General features: G+C 32.8%; 1 protein-coding gene across 1 annotated transcript; it reads left to right on the top strand.

Moving 5' to 3' along the window:
* The first annotated feature begins 2,545 nt into the window (after positions 1–2,545).
* LOC123918377 (nardilysin-like) lies at positions 2,546–13,155 on the top strand. Its single transcript, XM_045970402.1, has 19 exons — positions 2,546–3,187; positions 3,840–3,915; positions 4,014–4,060; positions 4,688–4,800; positions 5,480–5,553; positions 5,662–5,757; positions 5,852–5,971; positions 6,489–6,722; positions 7,365–7,513; positions 7,826–7,982; positions 8,161–8,313; positions 8,860–9,242; positions 10,192–10,341; positions 10,568–10,750; positions 10,944–11,147; positions 11,278–11,384; positions 11,548–11,701; positions 12,074–12,195; positions 12,739–13,155. Exons 1-19 carry the CDS (start codon positions 2,603–2,605, stop codon positions 12,980–12,982), a joined length of 3,351 nt encoding a protein of 1,116 aa, XP_045826358.1. The 5' UTR covers positions 2,546–2,602; the 3' UTR covers positions 12,983–13,155.
* The last annotated feature ends 14,707 nt before the right edge of the window (positions 13,156–27,862 follow it).

Below are 27,862 nucleotides of genomic sequence, written 5' to 3' on the forward strand. Positions count from 1 at the left end.
ATTTGGGGGCAATGAAATAGGTGAAATGGTTGGATTTTACGAGTTGTTTCAACCACTGCTGGATTGATTCCAAGAGCCAAACGAGTAGAGCGTTCTATAATCTTGACTATCAAAAAAGAAAGTTACCACCATGCCATTAATGTATATTAAATTTTATAATTTTAAATGCTTCTTAAAAAAAAATTATAATTTTAAAATATCATTGGGAATTCTTGCTAAAAATTATTCTTAGTGGCGAAATTCGAAGGAAAATCCTTCAGAATTTCCTGCGGATTTTTTTCAGCAGGAAAATAGCAAATTTCTAGTAGTGGGAGGAGGATTCAAATGGCTTCTAATCTCTAAGTTCATAATTCATTTATTAAACAATACTCATATCTTTCCATAGTGTCATAGTGTCAAAGGTCAAAAAATTGACTAAGAAAGCAACACACAAACTAAAACTTATTAAAAAGAGCCCGCCTTACATCAACTGTTTTCTCCACCAACAAAAGACGCATATCTATATAACAAGAAGTGGCGATAAGCCTGCTCTTTGAAGAATCGCTAGGATCTGTATTGTCTTACACTCCAAGGAATCAACATACTTCATAAGCTCTTTCTTCAAATACTAATCTTCAGAACAAAGTTCATCACCCTTATAAATATAAGACCCCGAAGATACCTCAAAATGACTACGGGGCTAAAATTTATGAAAAGAATCAACAAAGTAGCACCCACTTACTGTTGTTCCGTCCTTATTCAAAGAGGGCAATGTGGATAAAATATCGTGGGCCGGAGGGTTCAACGGCCTCACCGGGTAGTATCTATCCTAGAAACAAATAATCTATATAGCTCTCGAAATACCTTTCCAGCTGCTTGAAACGGATCAACCCGTGAGGTTCAGAGGCTTGTATTTTCTCAGGAACAACATGGAATAAATGAAAGAATAAACCCTTTGGTAGATGTACTCCTCTTATACTCGCAACAGAATCGGAAGACCTTCACCAACGCCCATCCTAGAGGATGCAGTTCGAAGGAGCAATGTTAAGGTGGTTTAAGTCAAATACCTTAAACTCAGTGCTCAGTGAATGGTAAAGAAACTTGCATCGATGTGAATATTATCTCATACATTGGCAAAGTGCAAAATTCAAAGTGGTTGCAAATCCTTTTCCCGTCACCAGTAGGGCACACTCCCCAATTGTCAGATGTGTCAACATCCGTGTAAGCTTTTTCAAGACCCTCATTCAAAGAATAAATGGATTTTACCGACATAATTTTGGTAGAAACCCAACAAAAATCAGAAGCATCAAAAGGAAAGTTGAAAACAATCTTCGCATTTCTTGCCATTTTTAACCTAACTATAGTCGTTGAGAGAGGAAATGAAGAACCTAAAAGAGAACATCAAATGATTATTTATAATGAGACTTGAGCGGGACATTTCATGACAAAGGATCGAAACAGTTGAAAAACAACTTGAAATATGAAAAAACCAGGTGTCATTAATCTTATTCCTCCAGAGATAGGCTGAAATATGAAAATACAGTCACTTACACATATGAGAATCGCCTACACGACCATGGAGGGTGATACTAAAGTAACATTACTTGTGACATTGTGATAGAACAACACTCAACACAAAACCACAACGAATCCACTCAGGGTACATCTAGACAAGTCATGATAGAACGACACTTCACATTATCCTTGTTCCAGCCTGCTGTACGTTCAAATCCTTACTATATTGCATAGCAACGACTTGAGGGGCAACTGTTCCAGACTGAACTATGGCTCACTATGTTGGCAGGCCATTTACGGTTTAGGCCCAAGACAACTCATCCTCATCCCAAGCTAAGATGCATCTCCCTCCGACAATGCAATATCCATAGTGGATGAGTGACCTTTATCAGCTCTATTATGGTGAACTAACCAAGAAATAAATGACTTCCGTCATGAGATATTTGCTACTCATTCTACTCACATTGTGGAACACTCAAGACGATTATTCCCTATATCTCCTAAATATATGTTATTGCACTCATCCTCAAAGTACATAGATTTCACTATTTCATACAGACTCATCTTGAACCATAACAGGCAAATGATAGGTGATGATTATGGGGTGCCAACATAGTTGGGATGTCATAATTATCATGTGATGCCTATGCACGCTAATGTTTTATAAAAGAAAAAAATCTTGAACCATAACAGACTTGAGCATTGATGTGTTAAATTTTTTACAGGTATCATTTGCCACCGTAACTGAATTTTACTACCACGGTTGGAAACATCTAATCACACCAAAGAAATTCGTTCAGAACACCTAACTTTTTTAAAATTTTAACATAATTAACTTTATATATCAAAATTACAAATTAATGAGTTTTTTTTTTGTCAATTAGATTAATGGCTAAAAATTCCATTTTAAAGGTGAATAAATAGAGTGTCCGGGATTCGAACCCTAACTTTTACATAATACATGTGATGTTTCTATCAATTGAGTTAAACTCACGAGTACATTTTCAGAGTTTTTTTAGTTGAAATAGAAAAACTAATTACACCCGACAACACAACATCGTGATTTATACCAAAATACAATTAAATTATTCTTAAAACTAATTTCAAGATGGTTGAGTCATGGGCCGCAATGAGTGTAAACACTAGAATACCCTTCCCTTGGTCTTCTATACCAAAAGAAAGGAGTACCCTTAATTTCGGTTCGTCCTCTTCATTTCTCGGCTTCAAACGAGAATCAAAAGCCGCAAAACAAAAAAAGCACTTATTTAGAGTCCAAAAAACAAAGGCAAACAAAACCTTTGTTGCTAGTGTCACTAGAAACAATTCACCTTTACTTCTCCAGTTTTCGACCAACGACAGTATGGGATTGAAGGGTGCTCCCGCCGCCGCCACTTTATCTTCATCTGACGACGTCGTTCTCAAGTCTCCGAACGACAGTCGTCTTTACCGTCTCATTCATTTGGAAAATGGGCTTCAAGCTTTGCTTGTTCACGATCCTGAGATTTATCCTGAAGGTCCTCCCAAAACTGAAACAATCGAGGAAGATGAAGAAGAAGAAGATGATGAAGAGGATGAAGAAGATGGAATGGATGATGATGATGAGGAGGACGAAGAAGAAGATGGAATGGATGATGATGATGAGGATGTAGATGGAAGAGAAGGAGGCAAGGCTGCTGCAAATCAGAGTAAAAAGGTTGTTTTTTTTTATGTTGTTTTGTCTTGTGTTAATGATTTTTGACCAATACCCATTTTGATTTTAGCTTTTTTTTGTTGTGTTGATGGGAAATAGTAGGAATGGTGTTAGGGGTATGATGGGGTCTAGGTTGTGTGTGAAAATGTACTCATGTAGAGGAGAGGAGATTCGAAGACAGTTACTGTCAAAGAGTCCATTATTGGTCGAGAGAGTCTAAACATGAGTAGAGACAATCCTCACCTTACAAGTCGATTTTGTAAGATTGAGTTAGCCCGAACTCCCAATTCTAAGATGGTATCAGAGTCTTCTCTAAGATTCGTTGGACTATCTGCTATTAGGTTTTCACTATCGGACCAATTGCCAATGCTGGTCATGCTGGGCGTGAGTGAGTGTGTTAAAGAGTCCCACATTGGTTGATAGATGGTTTGAACATGAGTTTATAAGTAGAGACAATCATCATCTTACGAGGCGGTTTTGTAAGGTTGAGTTAGACTCAACTCCCAATTCTAGGAGTTATGTTATGTGCAATTTGCTTTGTCAATATGTTTGATTTTTTATTTTTCATTCATGACATGTGTATTTTTTAGTCAAAGATTCTCTAGTATATATGTTTGATTTTGATTGTGGGTATGTTTATGTGTTTTGTTTTCAGGCTGCAGCAGCTATGTGCGTGGGAATTGGCAGTTTCTCTGATCCGAATGAAGCACAAGGGCTAGCTCATTTTTTAGGTTTGGCTATTTAACTTTTTCAATCAGAAGTATAAATTTTGTTAATTTATCGAGGGATGATTATATTCGATTATGAATTCCTTGTATCTGTTTTGTAGAACACATGCTCTTCATGGGGAGTGATGAATTTCCAGATGAAAATGAGGTATTTTTTATTATGTCATGTATTAGTAGAATTGTCTACAAACAATTGATAATATCTGAACCTGGAAATCTACTGTTATATAATAAGATAGAGATACATTGATGTTACTTTTGCACCAGTTCAACTGTTATTGCACTTCTCTTTGTCATGTGCCTAAATTTGAATTTAGGAATTCTACATGTTTTCTGTCAGTAATTTTTCTCTTGAAAAAACATTACATATTTCATTTTATGTAAGGATCTTATAGCTGGTAGCAATCTTGAAATTCCATCTCTGAATGCCACATTGCCCTCAAGTGTCTTTTTGAATTTTCAACTTCCAATAGGTACTGATAAAATATAAAATAAATGATACATTTATGCAATGTTCTTGCATTATCATCATTATTATTAATATAGTTATAATGACCTAAGTTATTCTTTTATTCCTTCTACGGTTCTACCTATCAGATTTTACTTTTTGTGGTTTGGCCAATTCAGCTTACTCTTAACCCCAACTTATTCTCCCTTCCTTCTTTATAGAACTTCAACATTGATTGGGATGAGTTTGATTAATTTCGTCATTTGTTTGACATAAAGTACTGTTAATTGGCTTAGAAATCTGACATTCAGTCTCTTCTTTTGTTAGTATGATAGCTATTTGTCGAAGCATGGTGGCTCTTCAAATGCATACACAGAAACTGAATATACCTGCTACCATTTTGAAGTGAAGCGCGAGTTTCTCAAGGGCGCCTTGAGAAGGTAAAATATGCTAGGCACTGTCTATTACATGATTTCACGCAATACTTTTTGCAGAGGGTTTTGTTTCCACTACCCTTTTCAATTGGCATTTAATTTCATACTATGCGGTGATGATGTTGATGTAAGATGTGTTGGTTATGTAACGAATTTTAGCTACTGCAGTTTTATAGAAGTATAAAAGATAATTCATTTCTTTCTCTTTTAATATTTATATTATTAGATTACACGCCACATATGCTGTAAAGCAGAAAAAGCATGAAACAAAAGTAGTATGCTTTAAAATACAATACCTTCCGATTATTATTATTCTTGTAAATTTGATCCTATATTCTCTGTTATTTTAGTCATCTCAGTATTTGTTGAAATATTTGACCTATGTTATATAGATTATTATCAATCCACTCACATTGGTTATATATATGAATGATTTTGATTTTAATAATCTTGATGTCTTTGGTAAATTATTATTGAAAATTGGGAGCTCTTGTGAAGTTGTGGCATAATATTATTTTGGTTATAAATACTTTTTGTTGGTTACATTTGCACCGAATTTAGCTATGATGAATGTAATGGTTCAGTTTTATAATGTGTAGCTCAGACTTAAAACCATTGGGCATTCCTGTCCACCTTGATATGCTAGATTTCTGCTTAACCTTTATTGATTTTTTTTTTCCGTCAGATTTTCTCAATTTTTTATATCTCCTCTTGTAAAAGCGGAGGCCATGGAGCGAGAAGTACAAGCAGTAGATTCAGGTATTTCCATTTTAGCTTTTCTTTTTAAGATTTTCTTTTTTTGAAAAAAGCTCCAATGCATATCTGCCAGTTTGCTGATGAACTGTATTTTATTATTGTATACCATAGAATTTAACCAGGTGTTACAAAGTGATGCTTGCCGTCTTCAACAACTTCAGTGCCATACTTCTACACCTAATCATCCTTTGAATAAATTCTTTTGGGGTATGTTGTATTATGTTACTCATTCGTTTATTGGTCAATTAGTTATTTAGTTTATTTTGTATAAATTAAAATGCTACTTTTTATGTCCTTGAAGGGAATAAAAAGAGCCTGGTCGATGCAATGGAAAAGGGTATTGATCTGCGGGACCAAATATTGAAATTATACAAGGATTATTACCATGGTGGATTAATGAAGCTTGTTGTTATTGGTGGAGGTGAACTCTGTTTCATTATTATCTTTAAAATGGTTAATCAATTGATCGATTCAGATAGAAGTTTACCAAAATTTTGCTTGCCATATTTTACCAAGCAATTGGGTGTTCTGTGCTTTTCCTACAAGTCAAACATGATATTTAGGTTTGCAATCATTCTTGATTTATATTAGTTGTGGAGAAATTATTGCAGCTGTCTTAAGAATTAGGAATTAGGAGTTAATATGATGACACAGTTAAGGTTATATATTGCTAATGTTGATAAGGGTTTTTCCCTAAATAATTACCCTTGTAAAATGGTCAGCGTATTATTAACAAATTAAATGATGTTATGCACATAATTTTAACAAATTAAATGATGTTATGCACATAATTTTAACAAATTAAATGATGTTATGCACATAATTTGGCCAATTCACTACTTAGAAACAAATGGTTCATTCTAATCTCTCTTGTTATTAGTAGGATCAAAACCAACATATTGTGGTTTGGTTTTAATAACATGTTCAAAATAATACAGAGTCTCTGGATGTGCTCGAGAGTTGGGTTGTGGAACTATTTGGTGCTGTTAAAAAGGGGCCTCAAGTAAATCCGAAGTTCACTGTGGAAGGTCCAATATGGAAACCCGGTAAAATTTATCGGCTAGAAGCTGTCAAAGATGTTCATATCCTTGACTTATCATGGACCCTGCCTTGTCTACATCAAGAGTATCTAAAGAAACCAGAAGATTATTTGGCTCATCTCCTTGGGCATGGTATGATATCTCATTATGAGTGAATTTTAGATGGTTGAGACTTGAAATGTATATTTTCATTTCTATATCATCATGCATTTTTTATGCATCTCTCTGGTCAGAAAAACGTAATACCAAGTTTGTTTTTATGCATCTTATTGTATGACAATTGGCGTAGGAGAGCTTCTTTTATTTCTTTAACAATCCTTTCCTCTCTTTTCTTAATGTGATATTTCAAAATTGGTCAACAAGTTTCCTCCAAAGAAATTGCAAGTTCTCATCTATATGGTGAATAATAGAAAGCAGAAGCCGGTCTTTTACACACTCCCACATTCCAATTTTTTTTAATATAATAATTTACTCTCCACTTTTAGGCTTGATAAGTTTCTGAAGAATTGTTTTCTGTTTTAAACTTTTTCATATCTTTCCTAGTTGTGTTTCAAAGATAAATCATTCTATATGTAGTGGAAAATGGTTCTGATTTAATGATAATATATGTTGCTTTCTAGGGAGTATTTTGCATTTTCTAAATTTCAATGATAATGACTTTTCTATTGTGTGTATCTTTAACTTTACTAAAAGTGCTAGTCTACTTAACTCTAGAAGTCTACTATTGAACCCTCTATGGTTGGCTTATTAATAAAAATTTAATTAACCTTTCAGAGGGAAGGGGAAGCTTGCTTGCCTTTCTCAAGGCAAAAGGATGGGCTACATCTCTATCTGCTGGTGTTGGGGATGATGGAGTTTTTCGGTCATCGATAGCTTATGTCTTTGTTATGTCCATCCACCTTACTGACTCTGGTGTAGAAAAGGTAATCACATTTTCTTAACTTGCGTAGTAGGCCCTTCAGATTAAAGAGTGAAATTGTGTTTTTAATGAGCTATCACTAGTCAAACTCATAGCAATGGTGGTGGTATTCCTTTGCATTTGATGAGTTCAATTTTATTAACATTTAGTGATTTTAAACTTTTCATTAATAGCCATAAATGTGAGTTTTGTGAAATCTTGGAAACATTATTGATCATTTGTTTGCAAAATTAATTTCATGATTAGTACTTACTTTCAAGTGTCAACATTATTTTTTTTCTTCAATATAGCTTAACTTTTTTTCCTTCACCTCCAGATCTTCGATATTATCGGTTATGTCTATCAATACCTTAATTTATTGCGTCAAAATTCTCCACAAGAATGGATATTTAAGGAACTTCAAAATATTGGAAACATGGAATTCAGATTTGCAGAAGAGCAGCCTCAGGATGATTATGCTGCAGAGCTTGCAGGTTTCTAAGTTAATTTCTTAAATTTGTTTCCTTGGAGGTCTCTTTGTTATGCTCTCAAACCTATTATATGATATCATGAGAGTAAATCGAAGAGTCTTCTCGCACTTTCTTACTTGTCGTTGTTTCCTCTGAAAAATACTGCTATTCATTGTCCTTATTGACTTATTCTATTGTGCAGAAAATTTGAAGCTCTTTCCATCAGAAGATGTCATTTATGGTGACTATGTGTACAAGACATGGGATGAGCAATTGGTAAAACAAATTCTTGGTTTCTTCGTTCCCGAAAATATGAGGGTAGACGTTGTCTCAAAGTTGATTCAGAAGTCAGAAGGTGAGTTATTTTTTCTCCCTTGTCTAATTTGCAATTACACATATGTCTTTAACCCTTTACCTATATCATTGTGAATCTGTGTTAGAAACTTGCTATGTCATTATAAAATATTGGGAAAAATCTCTTGATTACAGAATAAAATGCATATATCTTTGCGCAAAAGACCCAACACTTTTCTCAAACGACTAGATAGTCTCGCTACAAACCTCTCTTGTTATATATATAGATCATAACATGCTTCGCTAACTTGATCCTAACTATTCTCAACTTACTAAGTAATTTGGAGTTGGACATTAACACATTAAATAAGCGACTAAGGTCAAAGTTAGTGGCTAAGATCCTGTGCTTTAATAATTCTTATTCAATAATGATGATACTGTAATTAACTTCTGTGTATGGCTTTACTCCATGATTTGTTGCTACTGTAGTCACAAACGGCATGTTCATTAATGCCATCGTGAGTGAAAAAATTGTGGTAACCCTAATTAGTGCTGCAAGTTCTATTTTCATAAAGATGATTGAACTACTTGTTGCTCTACTTTTCAGATTTCCAGCATGAGCCTTGGTTTGGTTCACGTTATGTTGAAGAAGATATCACTCAAGATTTGTTGGAGTTATGGAGAAATCCTCTAGAAATTGATGCGGCATTGCACCTTCCATCCAAGAATGAGTTTATTCCAAGCGACTTTTCTATACGGGCTGGTGATACGGATCATGATGAATTTGAAAATACGACCTCTCCTAGATGTATAGTTGATGAAGCTTTGATGAAATTTTGGTATAAGCTGGATAGTACTTTCAAAGTTCCACGAGCCAATACATATTTTCGAATCAACTTGAAAGGTGGATATGATAACGCGAAGAGTTGTGTGCTGTCCGAATTGTTCATTCATCTTCTTAAAGATGAGTTGAATGAAATCGTATATCAGGTTAATCATCTATCTTTTTATATGAAACAGAACATGACAATAAATGAAGATATTTCCTCCTCTAATTAAACATGAACTTTAGCTTATTGCCACTGGGAACTAATCTCTGGTATCACTTCTAAAAAAATCCGGGACCTCTGTTGAATTTTTTTAAAGCTAATGTCTGACTTTTGCAAATTCATTAATCCTTATATAGTTTCACTACAGTTGAGTTTCTCTTTGATTTACTTGTTAAGTTAATATTTTTTTTTTTTGAGAAAGCTTGTTAAGTTAATGTTATTAAAGAAAGTACAAGTATAGAGTTTTAGTATAAGTTTTCAAGATTAAATTACGGCTTAGTCAATGTATGTTTACACCATATAAGCCGATCAATAGGGAACAATATCATTAGAGTTGTAGCCAGTGACACTCCCATCCAGCTACATTTAATTGCCGTTTCCTAAATTGTGCACCTCTATATTACAATTGGCACTTTTTGGTATATTCTAGAAGGTTCATAGTGTGTCAAGAGTTTGTTATTCAGTTAATGTGTGTAAAGCTTGCCCAGCAAGCTTACAAGTTAATAAGTAGTTATGTGTATATTTTTTATGTGAATAACATTTTCAGGATTTTCAGATTATAATTCCCTTCTATTTCTCTCAACTCTAGAATACGAAAACTTTTTGCCATAGTATTTGACTTGTATTAAAATATTATTCGAGTGCAATTAAGAAATTTCAATTAAGCGTAGTTAGTGGTGGGTGTGAAATGCTGTGCAGGAGTGATAATGGTCCTACTCTATATTTAGATATTTGTTCATGAGTTTGTGTTTGTGTCAAAAAAAACTTGAATTAAAAACTTATGAGTGCAATTAAGAAATTTCAATTAAATATGCACTTAGTGGAGTGTGTGAAATGCTGTGTGGGCTTAAAAACTTATGAGTGCAATTAAGAAATTTCTATCTGTGCAGGCTAGTGTTGCCAAGTTAGAAACGTCCGTCGCTTATGTTGGTGATATGCTTGAGCTAAAAGTCTATGGTTTCAATGAGAAGCTTCCTGTTCTCTTATCAAAAGTTTTGTCTGCTGCCAGATCTTTTATGCCAACCGATGATCGATATCAGGTGAGTGCTATCACCTTCCATGAAGCATGCTTTAATAGCACAGACCCCTTTTTATCTCCCCTCAGTTCTATTTAAATAGCACTCTTTTTATTTTACATGACAAAGGGTAGGTTTGTGTAATTGAGGAAGATCACAGATTTAATATTAACGTTCACAAATTTTTCTTGATTTCTTGATTTTTTTGTTTTCATTCTGTATTGTGATGGACCAATGCTTATTCAAACAGGTAATAAAAGAAGACGTGAAGAGAGCTTTAAAGAACTCCAACATGAAACCTCTAAGCCATTCATCGTATTTGAGATTACAAGTCTTGTGTCAGAGCTTTTATGACGTTGACGAGAAGCTGCATCATCTAAATGATTTGTCGCTTGATGATCTGAAGGCATTTATACCCGAGCTTCGCTCACAGGTTTAAATGAAATATTTGATATTGCCATTTTACTATATTATTTGCAATTAGTTGATTTGTAAAAGAGTTCCTTCATGAACTTGTATAAGCCAACCGAGGTTTTTATGATGATTTTTTATTTGGTTAGTTTTGTCTTTTAATTTATTGTTATGATATTGTTGGATATTCATTCTTTTGTCTTAACTCTGTACAGTTATATATTGAGAGTCTATGCCATGGAAATTTGTCAGAAGAAGAAGCGATTAACATATCAAATATATTTAAGACGAATTTTCCCGTAAATCCACTCCCTATCAATTCGAGGCATGCTGAGCGTGTAATTTGCCTCCCTTCAAGTGCCAATTTAGTTAGAGATATAAATGTGAAGAACAAGTTGGAAAAAAACTCTGTGATTGAGGTGATTTTAGTTTGATTGGTTTTTTTTTTTTTTTTTTTGTATTTCATCAATGTGTCCCGTAGATAATTTGTTTTCTAAATTCTCCGACAAAATTTTCCCACTTAGTGCTTTGGTTTTTCTATTTATGCAGCTTTATTTTCAAATCGAAGAAGATCTTGGATTGGGATCAACCAAGATGAAAGCTTTGATCGATCTTTTTGATGAAATTGTCGAGGAGCCCCTTTTTAATCAGCTGAGGTGACAATCTGATGCTAGAAGTATCTTATTTTTAACATGTGATATTTGTTGATGAAGAGGGTTCTCTCTTCACCTTTTTTCTCCTGGTTGTAGTTCTACGTCGAAAAACTTATCTTTAAACGCTTTCTAATTCTTGAAATTCTTGATATTTATCTCGATATAGGACAAAGGAGCAGCTTGGTTATGTTGTTGAATGTAGCCCACGAGTAACATACCGTGTTTTTGGGTTTTGTTTCTGTATTCAGTCAGCTGAGTACAATCCTATTTACTTGCAAGGTAGAGTTGAAAGCTTCATAAATGACCTGGAAGAATTGTTGGTAAGTGTTCATTTTTCCGTCAACTTTTATGTCCTTTTGCTTTCTGATTCCATATGAACTGTGATAAAGTTGATGTGCGCTGTGTGCTAAAATAATGTGCCCATCGTGCTCTTTTTTGTGAAAAGGGAAAAGGATGCGGTCATGTGAATAATAAAATGCTTCAAATTTGTGATCTTCCAAATCTAAAATCTTCTATTCTTATCGCATGACGGCATTAAAATAGTTGTAGCCTGATAAATACATTTTAGATAATCAACTATCAAGGGAAATTTCTCACCAAGTTTTAGGATTCTCATGTTATAATATTTGTTGCAATGCATGGTTTTTTCTAAATGAGGACTTGTGTTTTGAAGAAATGTTTTGGTATTGCAGGGTGGCCTTGATGATGATTCCTTTGAGAATTATAAAAGTGGCTTAATGGGTAAGCTGTTGGAGAAAGATCCATCACTCACATATGAAAGCAATAGATTATGGAATCAGATTGTTGATAAAAGGTACTTTAGACTTTTGTTGAAATTGTCTATTATTGGTGATAAAGTATCATAACCACCAGCAATTATTCCTACATGGCTCGGCTTGTTGAAGTTATGACTTCGTAATTGATCCTACTATGTTGGAGCATCTTTTGTTCTTTTGGAATGAGTTATTTCGAACTTAACTTATGATATATAAGCAGTTGTGAATTGTTTGACAAAGGGCCCATTTGGATTGGCTTATTTTTTTGAGCTTATGCGAAATAGCTTATGCAAATAAATAAACTTTTATGTATTATTATATGCTTTTCAAGGTAGTTTATGAGAAAACAACTTATAAAGATACACTTTTTGTTAGTGAAAACTTATGAATTAACATAAAAGTTTATTTATTTGCATAAGCTATTTTCATAAGCTAAAAAATAAGCCAAATCCAAACTGGCCGTAAGCATATAAAAATGATTTACGGAAGAGTTTGAATAAGTTATTTCTGGAAGTGTTTGACTTGCGCATTGTTCATGCAATCATGATTTATTATGATGATAAAATGTTGTAAATTTTCAGGTACATTTTTGATATATCAAAGAAGGAAGCCGAAGAACTGAAAAACATAAGCAAGCATGATGTTATTGAGTGGTACAAAACATATTTGAAACAATCGTCTCCCAAGTGTCGGAGATTACTTGTTCGGGTATGGGGTTGCAACACAGATATGAAGGATGCTGAAGCAGCTCCCAAATCTGTGCAAGTCATAACAGATCCAGCAGCTTTTAAGATGCAATCCAATTTTTATCCAAGTTTTTGTTAAATTAAATATATAGTATGTTGAATTTAAAATGTTGAATTACATATTCTTTGCAGGAAAGAATTTGAGGGGTAAAAACTGTAGAGAATGTGTTTTGGTAGAGTTATTGATTGCTGTAAATTACATTTATTTGGGAATTATTCATTCATTTTATCATTTAAGTTAATTGTAGTCCATTATACATTTATTACAAGCTTGCAGATGCATTAATTATTTAATGAATAAAAAAATAATTTGTCTCTTATAAAAAGAATTAGTGGTAGTATTTTTCTAAAATAATCATGTTTTATGGATACTTAGTTCTGTTTGGATTGACTTATTTTTGAGTTTATGTGAAACAGCTTAAGCAAATAAATAAGCTTTTATATATTATTATAAGCTTTTTAAGGTATTTTACGAGAAAACAACTTCTAAAGATACAACTTATCGGTGAAACTTATAAATTAACATAGAAGTTTATTTATATAGAAGTTTATTTATTTGCATAAGTTAAAAAATAAGTTAAATCCAAAAATCATACATATCAGCATTTTTGCATCTATCACTAAGTTGTGCTTACAAGATTATTATTATTATTATTCTTGACAAAGAAAAGTTAGAATGAGATGATGGTACTTCAATCCATGATAAAAAAAATATCTTAGCGTTCAAAAATCATTTACAAAGATAATTTACATTTACCTTCTTTTGAATACAAGACATGCCTTATTACCACAAGTTAGTTTTAATAGAAAATATAAATGTGTATTTATCTCTGTATTGGACATGCAACAACGTTAAAATGTTGCTGCTCATTTGCGTCCTACAAAATTTGAAGGATTAGTCTATGCAGTTACTCGTAGAATATAACTGGTTTAAAAAGAATAAAAAATAAACGTGTATTTAAGAGAAAATAATATTAATATATATAGAGTATATACGTGTATTTGGGGTTTGTGTGTGGTGCAAGTAGCCCTGCCCTTAAGAGGCTCACAAATTGGTTCCAAGTGGGTGTTCTGTAATTCACCTGTCCTATACCAAGAATCGACCATCCAAACTCATTCTCATTAATGTCCTTTTCAAAACAATGGGACCAAATTTGGGACAATCCCTTGTGAAGGGAACCTTCAGTGATCCCTAAACCAACAGCAGAAACCAAACAAATCTGGTATATCTTATTGAGTTTCTATTTCAATTAAAATATTAGACTTTGCCGTGTGGTCTCTATCCCCTGCTCCTTAGCCTACCCTTTTACCTCTTTATTATTTTGTTTTAATGCCAAAATTAAACTTTAGGTTATTTTAAAATAATTTACTATTTCTTTATTAAAAAAAATATAATTTTCTATTTCAAATTGGTTAAATTTCACTTTAACAAATTAGTTCCACATGTCCTCAAATATTAATATTGTTGTCTTAATTAGGCTTGTGGTTGTGGTTCACTTTCTTATAATTGAGAATATATAAAATTTGTTTTTATAATTCATGATTGATGTATATAGACTAAATACATCAATGAACTTAAAAAATATACACTCTTTATAATAAAGAATAAAGGGAGTGTCTCGATGAGTATGTTGGAACAAAATTGGTTCTAAAGTCCCAAATAAAATCTATAAGTTTTGATGATAACAATAAGTATTAAAATGCGCAATTGGTAGTACTAACATTTAATTCAAGTGTGCAGGATCTTATAAGCATATTCTAATATTCTTAAGTTCTTAAGAAAAGAAACAAGTTCTGAAAGGGATTCAGAAGCAAAGATGAACAAAAGACTCTTGTCCACTCAGAAGACTCTGAAGCAAGAAGCTATCAAAGACAAGAAGCCATCAGAAGCTGATCAGCGCACATTGAGTTGATAAGTAACTTTCATGCCAGAAGTTTCAGAGAACGTTGTGATTAAGCTAAAAGGATCTTTCTCTGTTTTGACATAAGGAATCTAAAAAGGACAATCAAACTTATCAACCTCATTCCAAGTTTGGAGGAGCGTGGAGCAAACTGTGAAAGTTTCTCTGTTTGGTATAAACAACTTCTTAAGACACAAAGTATGAGAAACTCATTACCACTTTGGTATGACAAGTTGCTTTCACCGCTCAGTCCAAATCAGTTGGCTACAACGTCTTTGCACAACGGTCATCTACACATGGAGCGTAATACTTGACTATATAAACAACACTCCATTGTGACGATCATTGACGAATAAGTTATCTACCATTTGCACACTCACTTCGATACTACAAGCACTCAAGTTCTGAACCTTTGAATTTCACTCACATAAAAAACACTTTGAAGTCTATTTCAACTCATTGTATTTTAGCTCTAAAGGTTTCATTAGTGCTTTGTATTATCACAACAATCTTTATTTATACTTTAGATTGAGAAGTCTCTTGTTGTATGCTTGAGCATTTGTAATATTGTGTGATTATAGTGAAAATCCCTTAGAAGTGCAAGGGGACTGGACTACTCTCGGTTTGTGAGAGAAACCAGTATAAATTGCTTGTGTTCATCTTCTCTCCCTGATCTCTTTATCTTTGATATTGTGTTGAGTTATCCGCTGCATCCAAGAACCACGCTTAAACTTGAAAAAGTTTTAGTTTGTCTTAAAACACAATTCAACCCCCCTTTTTGTGTTTTCACACCTTCAGAGTATAACTCAGTTGATAGAGATATCATATGTAATATGCAGAGACCGGATTCGAACTATGGTACACCTGCTTGTTCACTTTAAAAAGGTGTATTTCTAGCTACTAGACTACTCGAAGATGGTGCGTGTCTCTTCTAGCATAATCAAGATTATGAGTTCAATCTGTGCCACGAACATGCAACAACGTCAAAATTCTTCGGGAGTTTGTTGTCCATTTGGGTTCCACAAGATTCAAGGGATATTAGTTTCTGCAATTGTGCGAAGAGGATATCTGATTTACGAAAAAAAAAAAAGTTATAAGAGTAATTTGTTACAAAAAATAAAAGATATTTTAGAACTCAAAATTAAGTTAAATTAAAGGGCATAATAGTAATTTTGCCTATAATTAGAGGGTGTGAAAGTGGAAACTTGTTTTCAAGTGAAAAACCTCTACCGTTGGTGTCTCAAAGTTGTCCATATCTACCTTACACAAAAGCCAATAGTAGCATTACAACATAGAAGGTTCATATCATATTTTGTTAAGGAATCAAATTTTTATTTATAATTTTTTTAGTTATCTGCATGTCTTTTTTAATTTAGATATGATTACCCTTGTCCATAACCTTAGGAAGGTACTGCATAGAATATCCAAACCGGCCAAGAGAGCATATATTCCTTCAAAGAAGAGACAAAATTTCGATTTTTTGTAAGGGAAAACAAATATTACTAGAGTTGAAGTGGAGGATTATAGTATCTTTCAAGTTCATGTACATACTAATTAGTTCATGGTGTATGTGTATAGTATAATAAGAGTATCTCATATATATGATTGATTTTGTAATATAAAAATAAGAGCAATTTATTTGTATGTTTGATTGGTACATAACATCAAAGAAGAAAAAGGGGGCTAAACGACATGGATTAAGATTTAAGAGAGAGCCAAAACCGAAACTTGCATGTGCCCTTAACATGGTAGGGTCTAGCATAATTTCATCAGCTACATGCAGTGTTTTAAAAACCGGACCGGTCATCAAACCGGTAAGAGTACTGGTTCATTGGTTCATTGGTCGAACCACTGGGTCACTGGTCGAACCGCACGACTAAACCGGATAAAACCGGATAAACCGGTTGAATAAACCGGTATCTATAATAAAACTATATAGTTAATAAACTAGTCGAACCGGATGACTCACACTCTAAAAAGTTATGAAAATTTTAAAATGTCATAATTTCACAAGTTTATTATTTAAATTCAAATTTTAAACATTGTCATTTTACTTACAATAATATAGTACAAAATAAAATACAAATACAAATAAGTTTTGAATAAAGTCATTTCTATTTTCTAATTTATTTTAATAAAAAAGTAGATGGTGTAAGAAAGTTGAGCAAGTTTTTAAGTAATTTGTTTCTCCCTAATAATGGTTTAAATTTCCCCCACTCTATGGTTTAAAACTTTAAATATCCCCACGTTCTATTATAAAAAAAATTCAATGATAAGTGTGAGTATTAGAATAGTACTCATTCTAATAAAAAAGAACAGTAATATAAGTCAACTCAATACCCACTTCTCTCATTATTGTATATGGGCTGTGCTTAAAAAATAATATATGGGCCTAAAAAAAAGAACCCAATGGCCTTGAAATAAAACCACCAATTGAGACAAGTCATACAACCCTAATAATCATTATTATTCTTGTAGCCGCCTACCACTTCTTCTGGTCCATCAGTTTTCTTCTTCACTTTTCTCTTCCCTGTTTCTACTTCTGTTCCCATAACATACATTATTATACTTATGAGAAGTAATAAAATCATCATGAAACAAAGAGAATTTTGACTCTAAAATTACAAGATTAATCTATGTTACAGTTTTAATCTTCACTTTCTTTGTTTCTATTTAATTTCTTCTAGATCTGTTCAGTTTCATATATTGTTCTTTTTTTAGAAAACTGAAAAATTCTTCTAAATCTTCACTTCCTTTGTTCATTTTCTATTTAATTTCTTCTCCATGTTTTGACCGTAAAAATGTTTGGGTTATACTTTTTTTTTTTTTTTTTTTTAAATATGCATTTAAACCGGCCGGGTTTGAAAACCGCCGAGTCACCGGTTTTGTCCGGTTTTTCCGGTTTTGTCCGGTTCACACCGGTTTGATTACATGTCCGGTCCAGTTAACGAACCAACTCGGTGACCCCTCCGGTTCACGGTCCGACCGGTTCGACCGGCCGGTCCGGTCCGGTTTTTAAAACACTGTACATGGGCTCTTTCTTTCTTTGCTTTTTATAGTTAGAAGTGACATATGTCAATTACTTTAGGTTGGCTTTCATCCCAATCCTTTTAAGTAAACCAGAAAAAATAAAAATTGTTCTTCGCTATCAAATAGGGCTTTAAGATTATGAAAATTTTAAAAAAACGTTTTTGGCTTTAGATTGTTAAATTATTTTTATATATCAATTAATTTTTAAAATTTAACAATTTACGGTACATATGTTTAACTACTCCTATTTACTATCAAATTTAATTTTTAACATGTTGTTAGAAATATTAATGTGAATAAAATTTGACAATAAATAGTTGTTGGATGACTAAATTGAAAATTTTTAAATAATTATTAATAATATCATGTTTTCTTATAGTGTATGTTATTATTAATAATTATCAGGTCTAGGTACAAAACGAACAGAAACCCGTAAAAAATGAGATGAAACTACCAAAATAGACACCACCTAATAGAGGTCTACTTCTATAATTTCATTTTAAGAAAGAGACTCTTCAACTTCCAAACTACGAGAGAAAACATCAACCCGACCCATAAAATTTCCACAAAACACTAACTTTCGATCTCGAATCAAAAGTAATTGGTCCATCATAATCCAAAAAAAACATCTCCTTGAATAAAAAGTGATAGGTCCATGATATTATGACTAAATTTAATATCTAAAACATATAAAACTATTAGGCAATTTAGTCTATGTTATTAAGATGTTAATGACTAAATTGACAATTTTCATATAATTTATATATATAATTCTTAGATAATTCTCCTACTATCCATCTTAACCCTAATCCACATCACCCACTTACATCCAATTAAATCACACAATAATGCCACATCACTTCCTTATATTATATCATTCTCATCTCTATTTTTTTTGTTTCCACATCACTTCCTTATATTATATCATTCTCATCTCTATTTTTTTTGTTTTTATATTATATCAATCTCATAATAAATAATAAAAAATTATGCTTCTCCAATTATCCAAAAATTGATGTCACAAGATGTTACAGTTTTCTACATTACTAGTCCCACACCTGTGCGATGCACAGGTGTTATGTGGTATTTTATATTATAATATTGAAAATTTTTTTGTATAAATTGTAACAATAAATATTATAAAATGAAAATTATAATAATAATAATAATAATAATAATAATAATATAAAAGTGATGTACTTATCACTTCCTCCAACCAATATATATACCTATATGTATAGAGAATGAGTACGGACCATCAAAATTGAATGAAATATATTTATTTTTTTGGTGGGGTGTGCCAGCCAATGCAATAGTGCAACGCATAGGCGACACACTAAAATTGAATGAAATATGATAATGATAATGGTTATTATATATTTCAATCTCATAACCTAACTTTTTGCATAATCTTCACTCTTCTCTAAAATTATAATGTAATTAAGTCAATAATATATATCTTCGTATTTTTTTTGTGTGACTAAATTATAAACTCTTTGTTGTTTCTATGAAAACGGTTGACATTTAAATGGGATAAATGTTGAAAGAGAATCCAACCATGTTCATCTTCATTGTCACTAAGAAATGTTATAATAATGTAGAAAAATGTAACATCACAACATCAATTTTTGGAGAGGTATAATTCAATAATAATGTAGAAAATTGTAACATCTTGTGACATCAATTTTTGGATAATTGGAGTAGCATAATTCTTTATTATTTATTATGAGACTGATATAATATAAAAAAAAAATAGAGATGAGAATGATATAATATTGATTATATTGAAAAAAAATATAAGGAAGTGATGTGGAAACAAAAAAAATAGAGATGAAAATGATATAATATAAGGAAGTGATGTGGCATTATTGTGTGATTTAATTGGATGTAAATGAGTGATGTGGATTAGGGTTAAGATGGATAGTAGGAGAACTATCTAGGAATTATATATATAGATTATTGAATTATACCTCTCCAATTATTCAAAAATTGATGTCACAAGATGTTACACTTTTCTACATTATTATAACATTCCTTAGTGACAATGAAGATGAGCATAGTTGGATTCTCTTTCAACATTTATCTCATTTAAATGTCAACCGTTTTCATAGAAACAACAAAGAGTTTATAATTTAGTCACACAAAAAAATACGAAGAGTGTATACATTATTGACTTAATTACATTATAATTGTAGAGAAGAGTGAAGGTTATGCAAAAAGTTGGGTTATGGGATTGAAATATATAACCATTATCATTATCATATTTCATTCAATTTTGATGGTCCGTACTCATTCTCTATACATATATAGGTATATATATATTGGTTGGAGGAAGTGATAAGTACATCACTTTTATATTATTATTATTATTATTATTATTATTATTATTATAATTTTCATTTTATAATACTTATTGTTACAATTTATACAAATAATTTTTCAACATTATAATATAAAACACAACATAACACCTGTGCATCGCACGGGTGTGAGACTAGTAGATATTAAATCGAAAATTTCATACACACCCTCGGTTTTAAATTATAAGTTAAACACTTAATGGATGAAAAGAAAATACTTAAATATATGCCCATTTAAAATTTGTAGATGCAAAGTTTCCACACACACAAAAGATAATTTATAAGTAATAGTTATACTCAAATGTACACATTTATTGTATGGTCTTTTTTTTAATATATGTAAAATATACAACGGGTAGTTATAAAAAAAGGACGAAGGGAGTATTTTAAAGATCACTTATTATATTTATATAGCTTCAAGATTAAATCGAAGAGAATGATAGTTTAATAACTAAAATTATAATTTATTCGATATTATTCATGAATATGATACTCTTGAAATGTAGGTATAGGAAAGGGGCATATAAGAGAGAAATAAAAAGAGAAAATAAATATCACAAAATGTGAAAAATGTGATAAAATAAAATAGAAAATAAAGTTTAGACTTGAAATTTCATTGATAAAAAATAAAATAGAAAACACTTAAAAAGGAGACAAAATTGAGTCCAACCAAATATAGAGAATTAATTTCGATGCTTCGACAAAAAATTAATTTTACCCTGAATTTGGAGGTTGCCTTTGCAATTGAGTTTTAAGTTTTAACTTTAATTTTGTTGTTCAATCTATTTTTATATGAACGCGTATACACATATAAATGAGGATTAATTTCACATAATTTTAATTTAATCAAAATCAAGGTCTATCATTGCAAAAATCAAACAGGATCAAGTCACTGGTTTTGGTCGAGTGGTAAGAGATTTTGATAGTATGTTAGAGATTGTAGGTTCGATCATCAGCTTCATTATAAAAAAAATGTCAAACAGGATCACTTTTAACATAATCAAATTTACATAATGAATTTCTTAAATATTAATTTGTCACTGCTAACCAAACACACACATGGTTATGATTTTTGGTCGGCGATGTAAGCTTTCAAGCATGAAAAATGAATCATGTTTAATACTAGACTACTAGATTATGCATGGCCATGGCATTGCACGTGACCTAACAAAACATTATATACAACAATGACTCAGCAAAATATACACAAGGTGTGTCTCTTCACATGTGTAACACAAATTTGTTCCATTATTTCAGTAGAAAATCTCTTTGAAAATAAAAAAAATATTAAAATTATTTATTGAAGATATCATGAAGAATGGAGATCCTCAGATAATAGTTTTACCATATTCCAAAGTTTAGTTTAATTTTAATTCATGAACAAAATGCTGACACATGATACAATGCTCTATTAAAAAATAAATTCCCATATATTTTGAAACATTTGAGATGAAGATTTCTTCTAATAATGTCTGACACACTGAAAAAGGATTTTAATAAATCTATTGTTAGACTTTACTTTAAGCAATATTTGCCCACATGATTTTTTTTGTTTTGAGTCTGGATACATAGTATGCAAACGATAAAGGATAAACATAAAGTTTTTATTTTTTGAAATTCAAGACATGAAATTATTGTGCGTCTTAAAATTGGGAGAAAATTGGGTGAGATTAATGCTTTGTTTGGATGCGAAGAGAAAGTAGAAGGAAAGAAAATAAGACGAATGATTGTTGAAGGAATGAAAGTGGGTGGAAAGTGAGTGGAAAGTAAAGTGATTTTTTGGTTATTTGGTATGAGTGAAAATGAATAGAAATTGAGAGGAAATAAATGTATATATATTTATTAATTGACATAATTACCCTTATTTTAAAAAAAAGAGATATTTATGTAAATGTATTTTAATATATGGTACATATTTATATAATATTTTATAATAAGGCATCAGTCCATTGTTTATTATTTAAATATTGATTTGATTATTAATTTAGTTTGTAATTAATTAATTAAATTTTTATTAGTAACAACCATTGCACCAATAATATAAAAAATTGTAAATGAAAGAATAATAAATAACACTGACGCTATAGCTATAGCCAAAACAAATTAGTGGAATGAGTAAAAATATAAATATGGAAAATGATGCATTGCCTGAAGCTTTTAAAACTACTCGTAGGAAGCAAAATTAACCGGTTAATTTATAAACTTACATGACAATTGGTGACGGAACCCACAAAGCTTTGGATGCATGTGATGAGAGCCAAAGTTAAGTCTTTTAACATTTGGAGGGCTATTTCTAGATGCTTGGGAAAAAGTTAAGTCTCATATCATATGGGGAATAATAGACGGTCACAGAACTCACTTTTGGAGAGATTATTGGATCCCTAATTGTGGTGCTCTAGAGGATCACTAGCGTCTTCCATCCCTCCAAAGAAGGAGAGTTTTTTGTTTCTATCTATGTGATTGCTAGAAATAATATAAAATCATTAATGCGGTCATATCCTAAACCATTAGTGTTATCCCCAATTGGGACCATTGAAACGATGAAAGCTTTAGTTTAAAAGCTGTTTATAATGTCATTAGTGGTTCAAATAGTGATACTACTAATAACGATTCTTTGTTTGATAAGGTTTGACAATGAAGTGGTCTTACTCGAATTCGTTCATTTCTCTAGAAGCTTGCTCATGGATCTTTACTTACAAATACACTGAAAGCTCACCAAAAGATGACAAATGATGACATGTGCCTCTAGTATTAGTCTCAACCTGAAGCCATTATGCATATGCTTTGACATTGTCAAGATGTTCAACTATATTGGATTCAATTCATCACCGAAGACAATTGGGCTAAATTACTTACGTTTGGCATATATTCTTGGCCTCAATGAAATATCACAACAAAGAACATTGAAGTTAGCAAATGTGATTGGCTTACTTTCTTTGGAGTTTTAGTTTCGACTCTCTGGAAGGACCGCAATAATATGGTCTTCTCTAGAGAAATTGAATTTGGTAACCACATTACTTTCAAGGTCGTCAACATGGCTTATTAGATTAAGAAGGAAATAACTTTTCCTCTTGCATCTCGAGATGAAAATACATCTAGGCATAATATTCATTGGGCTAAGCGTCCTTTTGCATTTTTTAAAGTAAACTCAGACAAATCCTACATTCATGGGGAAACAACTTGTGGAGACCTCATTAGAAACCACCATGTTCACTTCGTGAAGGGCTTTTCATGTTGATGAAAGTCAATTATATGATATTTTTAGTAGTAATTTAAGGTAGTTTTAATTGCAATTGAAGCCCAAAAACAACCAAATACCTAGAAAAGTGAAGTTACTTGGCCTAGAAGCAAGAAAAGTGGAAAAAAAAGCAAAAAAAAGGCAAAAGCGTAATAAACAGCGCAAGCCATCGTACCCACGATGAGATCCAGCGTGGGGTGATGAGAAGACAATTTAAATTGAAAAAAATCTGCAACTGTTGTTTTTGATTTTAAAAATTTCGAAAAAAATGCTACTACTGTAAAATATTATCGGCTGAGTCGCGGGTGAATACGCTCTCTTTAAGACGTTTCACGGTACTACTCAAATTGTACGTGCAGAGTAGACTATCAACCGTGAAGTCTCCAGGATAAAACAGCCTTCACAAATATAAATACTGAATTGCTACTGCACTGTAGAATTCGGGCAGAAGTACACCCTTCTATATTGATTCGATGAATCAATTCAATAATTGATACAAGAGTATCAACTCGATGAAACAACAAGGAAAGGAAATATTTTCGTGAAAGAAAGCAAGGAGATAGAAGGGAAAATAATTGTTCAGAGACTGTATGAACTGATGAAAAATAATGAAACCAAAGACTGCTATTTATAATGTAATTCTGAACGAATTTGAATAGTGGGGAACTGATTTTCTACATTTGAGGAATCAGTTGAATTTCAAAAAACAAATCACACGTGACCTGTTTTGTAGGAACGGATTTTTCTTTTGACTGAGCAACGGATAAGCGCTGACACAGCTTCGAAGACTTGGTTTCATGCACAATTAACATGTGCGAAATTAAAAACTCACACACTTAAAGAAAAATTTAATTTTTCTTTTTCTTATTAAAAAATTAATATATCACCAAGACCCAAGCCCAAGCCCGGCCGGCCGGTCGGATGGCGGCGGCGCGCGCGTGTGTGATATTCAACATGGTGTGCGGTCTCCCTTTCTTACAAAAGTGGTACCCCAATGGCACACCCTTGGTTGCCACTTTGTGGTATATAAACACTACCAAGTAGTGTGATCTTTCCAATGTGGGACTCAAAGAGTCTTTTTTCAATTCACACTATACATGGTTCTAACACTTTGTGTTTATTTCAATACCAAGTTCCCTCCAAATTCTCATCATGTTCCAACAGCAACAAATCTTTACCATCGTACCACGATGACTTGTCATCGTGGTACGATGAAAGGCGGTTAAAGAAAGCAGAAAATCTGGAGAAAATCTTCCATCGTACCACGATATGATCCATCGTGGCCACGATGGGTGCGATGGACGCGCAGAAAAAGACCAAACCCAGCTGAAAAACTATAAATAGAGCATTCCTCCTTCACTGTTATTCATTTAGAAATATTGGAACATATTCAATATTCACTCCAAAGTTAGGAGAACTCTAAGGAGGAGGCAAGGAGAGCCAAGGAACTCCAAGACCAATAAGGTTCTTTTCTTTATTGTCTTTGTAATTTATTTTTCCTAGGTTAGGTGGAGTCGATGAACTCCCATACGAATGCTTGGTATTGTATAATTTAGTGTTAAATTCAATTGTTCTTATATAAACTCTTTTATTGTCCGATTTTTACTCTTTATTTTAATACTGATCACATTAGAATAAACTCAAGGGATATTAGCGGGTATCAGATAGGAAACGAAGCTAATTGTCCCGATCGAAAGACGTACACTAGGATTCAACATGAGACTATTAAATTCAGTATATGAGGTTTTAGTGTAGGATTAAAGCTAAGTCAAGAACGATAAATTCTACCTGACGTTAGGGTGAGGACTAGTTTAGGCACACGTGACAACTTGCGACGAAATTGAGCCTTAAGGGTAAGGATAGCTAAGTTTAAAAGATAAAGTGGAACCAACTGGGGCGAGGATACATATAAGCAGTAGAGGTAACCTGAACTAGGCTCTAACCAGTTTGTAATAGAAATAGGGAAAGAGTGATTTCGAACCTATTTTATAAGACTAATCCTAATAGAGGGGGACACAGGTAATTAACCACCAAGCAGAAGTAAGAGAGGAATTCGAAAACACTTAACCACCCTGTGTGGACACACACACCCTTTTACTTTTATCTGTCATTTACTTTCCTGCCATTTATTTTTATCAGCACAATTATCTCTAAACAACAAAGCGAATGCAAAACTATCTAAATTCTTAAGCGAAACTAGTAATTTTGGCACAATCGCTGTGGAGAACGATAACTTATCACTTTATTACTTGGTTGCGATTCTATACACTTGCAGAGCCACCATCACATGTAATCTTGGAACATAAAATGCCCTAATTGCTGAGTTATGGAGTATTTTATTTGGTTGTTAAATGGCTAGAGAAATGGAAGTAACTCGTGTTATCCTAGAATCTGGCTTAACTCATGTTGTCAATATGATTCAGAAGCGGTTTACTTCCATCATTCATCTCCAAACTCTTCTTTATGAAGTCTTCTTTAGAGGAAATGGTGTTGGTTTCTCCCCTGTAATGCTAGATATGATATCCCTTATAGTAATAGTATTAGTCTTCTTCTTGTTAAGGATTTAAGAGGAGTCTGTTCTCCTATAGTCGTGTCTTAGGGGTTTTTCCTTTTATTTTTCTTTTTCTTATTAAAAAATTAATATATCACCAAGACCCAAGCCCAAGCCCGGCCGGTCGGTCGGATGGCGGCGGCGCGCGCGTGTGTGATATTCAACATGGTGTGCGGTCTCCCTTTCTTACAAAAGTGGTACCCCAAGGGTACACCCTTGGTTGCCACTTTGTGGTATATAAACACTACCAAGTAGTGTGATCTTTCCAATGTGGGACTCAAAGAGTCTTTTTTCAATTCACACTATACATGGTTCTAACACTTTGTGTTTATTTCAATACCAAGTTCCCTCCAAATTCTCATCATGTTCCAACAGCAACAAATCTTTACCATCGTACCACGATGACTTGTCATCGTGGTACGATGAAAGGCGGTTAAAGAAAGCAGAAAATCTGGAGAAAATCTTCCATCGTACCACGATATGATCCATCGTGGCCACGATGGGTGCGATGGACACGCAGAAAAAGACCAAACCCAGCTGAAAAACTATAAATAGAGCATTCCTCCTTCACTGTTATTCATTTAGAAATATTGGAACATATTCAATATTCACTCCAAAGTTAGGAGAACTCTAAGGAGGAGGCAAGGAGAGCCAAGGAACTCCAAGACCAATAAGGTTCTTTTCTTTATTGTCTTTGTAATTTATTTTTCCTAGGTTAGGTGGAGTCGATGAACTCCCATACGAATGCTTGGTATTGTATAATTTAGTGTTAAATTCAATTGTTCTTATATAAACTCTTTTATTGTCCGATTTTTACTCTTTATTTTAATACTGATCACATTAGAATAAACTCAAGGGATATTAGCGGGTATCAGATAGGAAACGAAGCTAATTGTCCCGATCGAAAGACGTACACTAGGATTCAACATGAGACTATTAAATTCAGTATCTGAGGTTTTAGTGTAGGATTAAAGCTAAGTCAAGAACGATAAATTCTACCTGACGTTAGGGTGAGGACTAGTTTAGGCACACGTGACAACTTGCGACGAAATTGAGCCTTAAGGGTAAGGATAGCTAAGTTTAAAAGATAAAGTGGAACCAACTGGGGCGAGGATACATATAAGCAGTAGAGGTAACCTGAACTAGGCTCTAACCAGTTTGTAATAGAAATAGGGAAAGAGTGCTTTCGAACCTATTTTATAAGACTAATCCTAATAGAGGGGGACACAGGTAATTAACCACCAAGCAGAAGTAAGAGAGGAATTCGAAAACACTTAACCACCCTGTGTGGACACACACACCCTTTTACTTTTATCTGTCATTTACTTTCCTGCCATTTATTTTTATCAGCACAATTATCTCTAAACAACAAAGCGAATGCAAAACTATCTAAATTCTTAAGCGAAACTAGTAATTTTGGCACAATCGCTGTGGAGAACGATAACTTATCACTTTATTACTTGGTTGCGATTCTATACACTTGCAGAGCCACCATCACATGTAATCTTGGAACATAAAATGCCCTAATTGCTGAGTTATGGAGTATTTTATTTGGTTGTTAAATGGCTAGAGAAATGGAAGTAACTCGTGTTATCCTAGAATCTGGCTTAACTCATGTTGTCAATATGATTCAGAAGCGGTTTACTTCCATCATTCATCTCCAAACTCTTCTTTATGAAGTCTTCTTTAGAGGAAATGGTGTTGGTTTCTCCCCTGTAATGCTAGATATGATATCCCTTATAGTAATAGTATTAGTCTTCTTCTTGTTAAGGATTTAAGAGGAGTCTGTTCTCCTATAGTCGTGTCTTAGGGGTTTTTCCTTTTATTTTTCTTTTTTTATAAAAGAACTTCAAATAAGCATTTCATAAAAAAAAACTTC

Source organism: Trifolium pratense, linkage group LG3 (genome assembly GCF_020283565.1).
Source record: "Trifolium pratense cultivar HEN17-A07 linkage group LG3, ARS_RC_1.1, whole genome shotgun sequence".
Taxonomy (NCBI): domain Eukaryota; kingdom Viridiplantae; phylum Streptophyta; class Magnoliopsida; order Fabales; family Fabaceae; genus Trifolium; species Trifolium pratense.

Bases quoted from the DNA above. Each gene is read 5' to 3' on its own strand.
- LOC123918377 (XM_045970402.1), top strand. From the start codon at position 2,603: ATGGTTGAGTCATGGGCCGCAATGAGTGTAAACACTAGAATACCCTTC. The intron at 10,342-10,567 runs GTGAGTGCTATC...TTATTCAAACAG, and splicing joins CAACCGATGATCGATATCAG to GTAATAAAAGAAGACGTGAA. The intron at 10,751-10,943 runs GTTTAAATGAAA...AACTCTGTACAG, and splicing joins TACCCGAGCTTCGCTCACAG to TTATATATTGAGAGTCTATG.